We start from the raw sequence: 10827 nt of genomic DNA, 5'->3' as shown, positions 1-10827 counted from the left end.
CTGGTTCAAATACCATGGTGGGTTGGGTGATGTTGAACACCCTGAGTAGGGCCCCTAACCCCCAATTGTCACAGATGATTGGTTGACCCTGCTTTTTCAACAACAAAAAAAGAAATTTAAAGTGTGCATGGCTGTGGATGGACGTTTTTGTGACAAAGTAAAATGTTGCTAAGAATTTCCTTTAAATGCTGATGTCATCCCGATTGACAGAGATTGACCATTATTTGCTTCCCGTCATATTTGAAACTTGTTTCGCAGCCAGGAATTTGTAACAAGGCAATAGGTTTTAGTATTTTGCGTCTCTAACCCTTAGCTGCGGTTTGTTTACTTTCTTTGCCATTTCAGAACGAGGTTGCGTATTTGTATCAATTATTGGGATTTAGTTGCACTTGTTCAACTGGCCTCTATTCACCCCCCCCCCCCCCACACACACACACCCCCCACACACACTTCATCTGTGGTAAAATAACACGTGTCAAGACAGGCTTTCAGAGTAGTCTTAAATGTAAACATACCTTTTGTCATTTAATTTCTCCAGACAGCTTGCCTCAGCAGTAGCTTTGGATGGTTAACCATGAGTTAATATTAAGTAGTGCCCTCGAAAGTGAAACTAAAATACACCCTCGTTTTTCGTGCGTTGTTCACGCTTTGGCTGCATCGGAGAAAGCAGAAGGACAACTAATTGCAATTTGAGGTGGGTTTTTTTCCTTCTTAATTCCATATTTCCCGACGATTTTCAATGAGAATGGGAGTTAACCATGGATAAGTTAATTAAGTGGCGTTTTAGAGAACATTTGAACCATGCGACACTTAGATAATTCCAGTGAGATTGTCTTCGCAGATGCAATCATAACCGGGCCGATATCATAAGATTTTGTGATCGGTGCTTCAGATGGCGTTTCGTGGATAACCAAGAGGTGCAGAACTGAAAGGTGGACTGTGCTTGTTCATTCTTCTGTTTATGGATAAAGTTTGTCCATTCAACCCAAAATTCATTCACGCCAATATACCGCAAAACTTACACTGCAGACCTTGACGCACGTGATTTAATTCATATGGGTCGGCTCGATTGAGCCTTGGGTAATTTTAATCAATTAAACCTTTAATGTAATAGGCGTACACGGTTTTACAAATGAAGTTGCAATGCTTGCGTGTAAAACGTATTGCTTTTTTTAATTGCAATCTCCAATTAAGTGCTTTATTTTTGGTGTTTTTAGTGGGTGCCTCACACCTCTCAGATCTTGGTTCAAAACTTTACCTCTGTGTGTGTGGAAATTGCATGTCCTCTTCTGGCCATGTGGGGATGCCTCCATGTACTGCAGCCCCCCATAGAATATGCTAAGCTGAATCAGAGTCGCTCGATATTTGTGTGCAATATTCCTTGCCTGTAGCTTCTCGGATAGGCTCTGTGACCCTGTGTCACACAAGCAAGTGTAGAGAATGGATGGATGTTTCATTTTTAGCTTTTTAAGGCATTAACCTGATTAAGTGCATCAATGCCATTTTCCTTTAGCAGCCTGAAAACGATAGAAAATTATAATCAATAGTCTTTCTGTAAAGCACATTGATTTGACGGCTTATGAAACAATAATTTCTCCTTTCCCCAAGAATCTTATGCTTACTTTTGATTACTTTTAAATAAAGAGTTTAAGTTGCAGATAAAATATAGGCTTCATCCATAGTTTCATACTGGCTTATCAGCCAAATTCAGACAGTTTCCCATACTTATGTTTTCATATACAACATTTATTTTCATTGAATTGTCCATTTGAGTTGTCTGACTATGAACTATATCGCTTTTGTTGCACCTCTATGTGTCTGTCACAGTCCCTCAACCTTCCCAAAATCACTGAGGTCAAACCCAGCCCTAGTGTGATGTTTGTCATTGACACAAGTCCAGACAAGACGGAGAGAAACAAGAACATTTTGGATCAACGTTATTCAGGAAGATAATTTGTTTTTTCCTTCAAACTGTGAGAAGACCTTATTGTTTCCGGAGGGGTCGATGTTCATTGTTTGTCTGACATATTTCTGTTTCGTTTGAGTGAAAGCCGTAAGAAGATGTGTGTTAGCGTAGATATAAAAGCCGTCCCTTCAAAGCAAATGTGACAGGATTTTAATCATAAAGTTATTTTTAAAGGGTTTATTAGGCAGTTGTGATGGGTTGTTATCATATTGGTCAGATATTTGGTCGAAAAAAGGATATTGCAAAAAGATTTCTTTGAAACAAAATAAAATAATAATAAAAAACACACACTTTAATGTAAACACCTAGATCAGAGGTAGCCCATCCTGGACCAGAGTAAAAAATAGTGGTGTTTGCTTAAACTAATTAATGAATGACGTAAAGCAATTATGTATATAATCATTCGTATCTAATATTGTATCCTTTGTGTATCTAATTATGAGTTGGTTATGTTTCAGCCAAAGAGGGAACAAGAAAGACCTGGAATTTAAGTTGTGTTCTGGGTGAGAATTTTCTGCTGCTTCCCTGACAGTATGACCCATCCGTCTTGGATTCTGGGAATTTTCCTTGGTAAGGGACATTCTGGATTGGTGGGGAGCACTGCAAAGCCTTCAAGGATGTGGGTGAAGGAAGTAGACTTTTCTTTGAGTGTGTGACAGAGAGAGAAAAGTTTGTCAAGCAAAACTAAATTTTCAGAACAAATTATTTACATATTTACAGTATTTTGATGACTGATTCTGTGCTGTGGGTCATATCTTTGGGGCATCAATGCATGATGATGATCTCGCCAAGACTATTTAAGTCATGCCCTTGAGCAATTATACAGCTCGTGCGAGCTGTTCCAACAATAATAGGGCAATTATTTTGGTAAAAGATAACAGGACACACTGCTCATTTAGGAAGACAGTTTGATGGGGATTGATTTAATCATTTGAGTACGCTACCAAAGGTTCCTGATAAAGTGTGTAATTTCTCAAGTACAAATGGGTTGACAATCAGATCCAGAGTACAGTAGGGCCCCTGAATGTGTAAAAGTATAAAATGAAATAATGTAATGACTGAAACTGGAAAAAAATGTGAACAGGAAGATTTTTTTATATTTTGTTTAGTCACGGTCTACTTTGAAAGTTTTAAGTAAAAAACAAAAGCAAAATACGATTATTTGTGCACAACATTTCTCACGGATGCAATTGAAAGTATTTTATGGAGATCAAATAATACAGAATAACATTAAGATAATTGATTGAACCAGGAACTTCAACAGTCCAAGGCGACAGCATACATCACTGTACCACTGTGCCACTGTACCAGGCACTTCTGACATTTACATAACTTATGCATTTAGTCTGTCTGCCATTCTTTGCCAAGCCAACTCCCTGGCTGTATTTATGCCCACAGTATTGCCTTTTTTAGTGATCACATCTTTCGATTTTTCATGCAGCTCCATCAGCAGCGTTTGTTCTGTAGCAGAAAGAAACACAGCTCTCGTTTTACACGCTTTTACACGACTCATTTGATCGATCTATTGTTTATCCATTCAATTGGGCTCCTTAAATATCTCGGGTGTGCGCTCTAAGTGTGACTATGCAAGTCTGTCTTGTATGAGCCTTGATTAGGTAAAGCTGAACTGAGTTAGTGGGAAGAGATGAGGCTAAGTTTAGAGATCGCACTAGTTTGAGTCAGACGTTTTCGGGAAAGTCTGGCTTTCTTTAGCTACTTCCATGGAATACCCCCCAGGACTTCTTCCTTAACCAGATAACTTAAGTGAAGTGTAAGGATTGTCCAGTAGGAATGTAACTTGCCTCTCTTGCTATTGGACAATTTTCACAGCTGGCTTAAGTTATCCAGCTAACCAGGAAATCCTGCCTTGTGGAATATCCTCCTGAATTGCTCTGATGAAACATACAGCTGCATTAATGCTATTGTATGGCAGACAAGTAAAAGTAAGGCAACCTCTCATGCGTGTGACGGCAGTAACTTACTGCACGTGATGAGGGTGAAACCTCTGAAAATTTGACTTCCACTCTAAATATTTTTCTTGTGGTGAGCTGTGGGTAAGCTAACACCATCCAGCAGTGTGTAATTAGCAAACACTGAGGTTAAGAAGACCACAATGACTTACACATTAATCGGTCTTTAACAACGATAATGTGCTATTATTTTTTATGGACATCTGTTACATACATCAAACTTTTCATCTGCGTTGCACTTTCCTTGCCCCTTTCTGCAGTCCAACCCATTTCATTAGAATCCAAAAACGGCGTTCCTCTCCTCACTGTCTCTGCTTGTTAACATTAGCATTAGCATCCACAGACGCTGCTCCTCTCCTCACTGTCTCTGCTTGTTAACATTAGCATTAGCATCCACAGACGCTGCTCCTCTCCTCACTGTCTCTGCTTGTTAACATTAGCATTAGCATCCACAGACGCTGCTCCTCTCCTCACTGTCTCTGCTTGTTCTCATTAGCATTAGCATCCACAAACGCTGCTCCTCTCCTCACTGTCTCTGCTTGTTAACATTAGCATTAGCATCCACAGACGCTGCTCCTCTCCTCACTGTCTCTGCTTGTTAACATTAGCATTAGCATCCACAGACGCTGCTCCTCTCCTCACTGTCTCTGCTTGTCCTCATTAGCATTAGCATCCACAGACACTGCTCCTCTCCTCACTGTCTCTGCTTGTTAACATTAGCATTAGCATCCACAGACGCTGCTCCTCTCCTCACTGTCTCTGCTTGTTCTCATTAGCATTAGCATCCACAGGCACTGCTCCTCTCCTCACTGTCTCTGCTTGTCCTCATTAGCATTAGCATCCACAGCCACTGCTCCTCTCCTCACTGTCTCTGCTTGTTCTCATTAGCATTAGCATCCACAGGCACTGCTCCTCTCCTCACTGTCTCTGCTTGTTAACATTAGCATTAGCATCCACAGACGCTGCTCCTCTCCTCACTGTCTCTGCTTGTTAACATTAGCATTAGCATCCACAGACGCTGCTCCTCTCCTCACTGTCTCTGCTTGTCCTCATTAGCATTAGCATCCACAGACACTGCTCCTCTCCTCACTGTCTCTGCTTGTTCTCATTAGCATTAGCATCCACAGACACTGCTCCTCTCCTCACTGTCTCTGCTTGTTAACATTAGCATTAGCATCCACAGACGCTGCTCCTCTCCTCACTGTCTCTGCTTGTCCTCATTAGCATTAGCATCCACAGACACTGCTCCTCTCCTCACTGTCTCTGCTTGTTAACATTAGCATTAGCATCCACAGACGCTGCTCCTCTCCTCACTGTCTCTGCTTGTTAACATTAGCATTAGCATCCACAGACGCTGCTCCTCTCCTCACTGTCTCTGCTTGTCCTCATTAGCATTAGCATCCACAGACGCTGCTCCTCTCCTCACTGTCTCTGCTTGTTAACATTAGCATTAGCATCCACAGATGCTGCTCCTCTCCTCACTGTCTCTGCTTGTTCTCATTAGCATTAGCATCCACAGGCACTGCTCCTCTCCTCACTGTCTCTGCTTGTCCTCATTAGCATTAGCATCCACAGACACTGCTCCTCTCCTCACTGTCTCTGCTTGTTCTCATTAGCATTAGCATCCACAGGCACTGCTCCTCTCCTCACTGTCTCTGCTTGTCCTCATTAGCATTAGCATCCACAGACACTGCTCCTCTCCTCACTGTCTCTGCTTGTTCTCATTAGCATTAGCATCCACAGACGCTGCTCCTCTCCTCACTGTCTCTGCTTGTTCTCATTAGCATTAGCATCCACAGACGCTGCTCCTCTCCTCACTGTCTCTGCTTGTTCTCATTAGCATTAGCATCCACAGACGCTGCTCCTCTCCTCACTGTCTCTGCTTGTTCTCATTAGCATTAGCATCCACAGACACTGCTCCTCTCCTCACTGTCTCTGCTTGTCCTCATTAGCATCCACAGACACTGCTCCTCTCCTCACTATTTCTGCTTGTTCTCATTAGCATTAGCATCCACAGGTACTGCTCCTCTCCTCACTGTCTCTGCTTGTCCTCATTAGCATTAGCATCCACAGACACTGCTCCTCTCCTCACTGTCTCTGCTTGTCCTCATTAGCATCCACAGACACTGCTCCTCTCCTCACTATTTCTGCTTGTTCTCATTAGCATTAGCATCCACAGGTACTGCTCCTCTCCTCACTGTCTCTGCTTGTCCTCATTAGCATTAGCATCCACAGACGCTGCTCCTCTCCTCACTGTCTCTGCTTCCATCAGGTTTTTCTGCCTCATTTACGCTCTGCTTTGGCTTCGCCAAATATATATACGAAAATATCACTCAGTGTTTTCAACGTTTTCTTTTACTATTTTGCTGTAACAACTTAATGTGTGACCTCATCTATTTTTTCGTGGCCAAAAACTAGATGTTGCTGTGTGCAGAGTGTGGTTTTCCATTTCAAATTAAAAGTCAGATAAGAAAACATACTAATTTAGGCTGATTTATGTCAAAAAATCAATATCGCAACCGATTTTATAAATATACATTTTTTTAGTTCAATTTGCATTTATTTCAATGTTTAAGTCAAATTACATAAGAACATCCCCCCCCCCGGCACAAATTAAGCACTGGCATTGTGGTTATATAGTGCTAGATGTGTCAATGGCAGTTCATAAATGTGTTTAACCTTTGTTGTCTTTCCTTATATCCTGTTTGAATTTAGGTGCCAAAGGCAGATAATATCATCTTTTCCAGAAGCCACGTAGATTTGGGGATTTGCCTGTCATTCAGATATTCTAATATTAAAAAAATGCCTATTATGTGCCATCTAAGCCTGTCATTTTTGATTATTGATCTGGCAGACTGGGTATGTGTGACTTTAGTGACTAGTCTCCATCTTCTGTACAGTTTATGTAGCGACAGTACATGTCCACATAAATTCACCTCCGGATCCCCCCTGTGGAGGTGAGCCCCTCTGTAAAGCCCTCTGCACCCTGAGAAATTACCTCAATTTCACCAGCCGGAGGACATTCATGGTGAGTCAGAAGAGGCTACTGTCGTCTGACACAAGGGGACATGTATTGCGTGGTATTCTGTTGTGTCAAGGAAAGGAGAGAGAGAGTGAGAGAGGGAGAGTTAGAGGAGGGGTAGAAGGAAAGCAGATGTTCGCAGGCTTACCGGAAGGACCTTGTGCCCTCTCTCCAACAGAACTACAATTTCCCGATTAACTACACCATCAGAGTGCATTATGAGGAAATCCTCCGATTTAACAACATCAGCCAGCTGGTGAGCATCTCCACCCCATCGCCACTCGCACCTACTTGGGCCAATCTCCTTCATTTAGCAATAGCTTAGCAGAGACTTTAATCCCAAGTGAATTACTCATCATTTTAGCCATTTATAAAGCTAGAAATATCCTGTACATGTGTAGAAATGTATTATTTAGTGATGTCTTCCAGGTTAAGTAGGTGTATTATCAGTGGTACTCTCCTTTCAGACAGCAGGTATTTTTATATGCAGATAATATGTACATAACAAATCCACCTCTATTTTTAATCAACACCTATCACCCCCCCGCCTCCCCCTCTTGCAGAAGTTCAGTCTACCTGATCTACAGGAAGTGGACCTCCAAGAGCTTTGGCTTGAAGTAAATATGGAGGTTCTAAAGAAGGTTCTGAAGGTGCTGCCCCAGAAACACCCATCATACAAGTATACATCTGAACTGGAGGAGCTTTTCAGGAAAGTGCAGCAAGTCAGCAACTTTCAGGAGGTGGGGCACTCTTCTCATGTATTAATCTTGCCTTTCACTCTCGCTGTGCTTTTCATATATCTTACTTTTTCATATGAGGCTCCCTTAAATGCTCATCTGCGAAACCGTGTCCTTTACTTCTCAGTGAAAAGGAGCCTTCCTTGATTTTTTTAAAATCACTCCAACTTCTGAGTTCCTTGACTTTAGACATAATGAAGAAACTCCATACACTATATGAACATGTTTTTATCTATGTACGTTCTTGAACTAACAGAAGGAACTTCCAGACCAAATACAGGAGTTGTTGGACAATATGAAGGACCCTAACACCAAAATGTGGAAGTCAGTGAAGCCAAAGGCCCTAATGGACAACTGCTACCGCACCATGCACTGCCTCTTCCCACATTGCTTTCCAACTGAAAACAAGCAGGCAGACTGTAAGAATCCCTCTCACTCGGGGTGCTCCCTAATCCCCATCTGTCTCCTGGTCACTCTCACTCGGGGTGCTCCCTAATCCCCATCTGTCTCCTGGTCACTCTCACTCGGTGTGCTCCCTAATCCCCATCTGTCTCCTGGTCACTCTCACTCGGTGTGCTCCCTAATCCCCATCTGTTTCCTGGTCACTCTCACTCGGGGTGCTCCCTAATCCCCATCTGTCCTCCTGGTCACTCTCACTCGGGGTGCTCCTTAAACCCCCATCTGTTTCCTGGTCACTCTCATTTACTATTCTCCCTACAGTCTCTTCCTCATTCAGTAATTTCATCTACACATTCTCTTTACCACCTTTTGTGTCACCCTCGTTCTTCCCTCTCAAAGTTAATTCAATTATAAATGTATCTTTCACACTGCTTATTCAAGGTAGTAGTCGTAAATATTTAACATTAACAATTAAAACTGATCCTTTCACAGAAAACATCTCTAAGCTCGGTTTACTAAAGTTCGATGGCACCGTTTAAGTAGCTGGAGGTGTTTGGTTTAACACTCGTAATCCTCTACAGAACTAGTCATTGCATAAAAACACAACAAAACCGGTTTGCAACAGGATCTCCCACTTTGTTAGGCGTGCCTGTGTGGCAACGATTGAATGTTACTCGTTACCAATGGTTTTTCCGAATGTGTAAAATGATGAGCTTCATGCTCCTCAGACAGCCCCTGCTGGTGTAAGAGTGAAATGACACTCTTGCTGTCCCATTTGTGCCCGTTTTTAAACTAGAGGCCATGATAACTAGATTAAAAGATATTAAATCAACTCAAAACGAAGACAATTGTCCTGCATCGATCGTCCGCTCCTTTTGTGTTCCACGTCCCTTTATCTTCGTCGTGTGGAATCCCAGCGTTTACCAGCTGTTTCTTGTTGCTGACATTAGTCCTACGTTTTTAAGTCCGCATTTAAGTATGCTTCTCAGGTCCGGTCATTGTATTGTCATTCTGAGTTCGTTGCCTTTTCCCTGTCGCTACCGATTGATTAAACCCCGTGTTCTCCGATTCCCTGATGTTTGCGCCTCTGTCTCCGTTCCGTGGTGTGACAACAATGATATCGATTCCTGCGCGATGTCAGAGAATGTCTTGCCGAGTCTCGTCTTGATCATTGCCGAGAATAATGTGTTTCCAAGTATTTTTTTTAATACATCAGCTTATCGCATCAAATAAAATAATAGAAATAATAGTACTTTATTGATCCCTAAGGAAATTACAAACGAATGAGAGCAACACACACAAAAGTAACTTAAAACCGTACATATACAATAGAGAATACTATACACAAATACAACACAATACTGAAGTACAATGTTCATTATGCAAAACAAATTTAATAATTCTAAATTTACATTTTGAAAAATTCTAAAATTAAAAAAGATAACAAAACCTTAAAATACAATTACAATCTAAAGGGCTAAATAAAGCGAGATAATTTAACAATGACATGTCTAACGTATCTCTGTAATCATTTTTAAGACTGCAGTGTTCATTACTGGAAGATGAACAGCAAGTACCCGAAAAACCAAGAAGGAAGCACTTCTGCAGTTATGAAAAATGACGGACAGCCCCCTACCCGTCGTGGGAGAAAGTAACGCAGGCTGAGCGTGTGCATGTACGTCTGAGAGGAGCGTGTCCCTCCGTCCCCCTGCTCAGCGACTTTCAGCGCCAGAAGAGAGAAAGCAGAAGGCAGCCCCGGAGCACCCGCTCATTGTACATATGAAATCGGTGTTGGCGATTTTTCCCGAAGGCTGCTTCTAACGCCCAAGCTAAAGGTCCTCAGTCTACGCAGCAATGTGCAGTAATCTAAACCTGAATGTGTAAGACGCCGGAACAGAGGATCCATCTCAATGGTTTCGTGCAGCTAAAATTCTGTATAATGTCAATATTGCAATTTATGCATCATCAGGGTTGCCAACTCTCACACACCTGGCGTGACACTCGTTTTCAGACTCACTCACGCAAGAAATCGGCAAATCTATTTTATTGCATTGGAAACATCAAATTGGCTACATCAAAAGCGTCTTGCTACTTTGCAAAGCCTACAGACTATTTACAAGCTAATAAAATTGGTACATAGGTGTAAATGCATGTGCAGACTTGAACTGAAAATCTCGAATAGAAAATCTCACGCCAGCCAGTTGACCAAAGTTGGCAACGCTGCAACATGTGCCATTCGTGATGCGAATTGACTGTGTTTTCATATAAGATATGAATGTACACCGGTGTTGCTACGTGTTAAGAAATGAATATTATGCGAAGTTTATCCCCCAGTCTATTTTATAACCGCTTACCCTGGTTGGTGTCGCGGGGGAGCAGGGAGTCGATCTCAGGCTGGAACAAGAATGAGCTTCTTGTGTTTGTGGCCAGCAGGGGGCACCCTGACCAAGGGGGGCCCACGCAAAATCATGGTTTGAGTGGTGATAAACACCCTGGACGAGATCGGTTGTGGAAATAATAAATTAATATGTGTAAGTAGGCGGACCTTTATTTATTTAGAAATGTTGCTAGTAAAACAAGTGTTTGACAGCGATTCTGTAAAATTCTAAATATGGTCGTCCTTGCGTCCTCTGTCTATTTCCTCTTGCTGTATATTCGGCGACACCTCCGTTGTCGATTCCATCGCGCTATAATAACACTTCGCGGCTAATAAATGTGTCCCTGGTTGATTTC

The 10827-nt window shown here is 42.1% G+C and overlaps 1 protein-coding gene across 3 annotated transcripts; it reads left to right on the top strand.

Moving 5' to 3' along the window:
• The first annotated feature begins 503 nt into the window (after positions 1-503).
• il34 (interleukin 34) lies at positions 504-10823 on the top strand. Of its 3 annotated transcripts, XM_048972671.1 has the most exons (8): positions 504-694; positions 1828-1973; positions 2425-2536; positions 6837-6964; positions 7137-7214; positions 7522-7698; positions 7952-8114; positions 9634-10823. In XM_048972671.1, the coding sequence occupies exons 3-8, from the start codon at positions 2500-2502 to the stop codon at positions 9747-9749; spliced, it is 699 nt and encodes a 232-aa protein (XP_048828628.1). In that variant the 5' UTR covers positions 504-694; positions 1828-1973; positions 2425-2499; the 3' UTR covers positions 9750-10823. The 3 variants fall into 3 exon arrangements, with proteins under 3 accessions (XP_048828628.1, XP_048828627.1, XP_048828629.1); XM_048972670.1 differs by lacking the exon at positions 1828-1973 and having other exon boundaries at positions 505-694; XM_048972672.1 differs by lacking the exon at positions 504-694 and having other exon boundaries at positions 705-2536.
• The last annotated feature ends 4 nt before the right edge of the window (positions 10824-10827 follow it).

The sequence above is a fragment of the Brienomyrus brachyistius genome, chromosome 13, assembly GCF_023856365.1.
Source record: "Brienomyrus brachyistius isolate T26 chromosome 13, BBRACH_0.4, whole genome shotgun sequence".
Lineage (NCBI taxonomy): Eukaryota > Metazoa > Chordata > Actinopteri > Osteoglossiformes > Mormyridae > Brienomyrus > Brienomyrus brachyistius.
The sequence above is the reverse complement of the archived record's forward strand: the minus strand, read 5'-3'. Positions and strand labels throughout refer to the sequence as shown.

What these genes read in the sequence shown, in the direction of transcription:
- il34 (XM_048972671.1), top strand. Translation starts at nt 2,500, where the DNA reads ATGACCCATCCGTCTTGGATTCTGGGAATTTTCCTTG. An exon ending in CCAGCCGGAGGACATTCATG is followed by an intron (nt 6,965 to 7,136) that starts GTGAGTCAGAAG and finishes TCTCTCCAACAG; the next exon opens with AACTACAATTTCCCGATTAA. An exon ending in TGAAAACAAGCAGGCAGACT is followed by an intron (nt 8,115 to 9,633) that starts GTAAGAATCCCT and finishes ATCATTTTTAAG; the next exon opens with ACTGCAGTGTTCATTACTGG.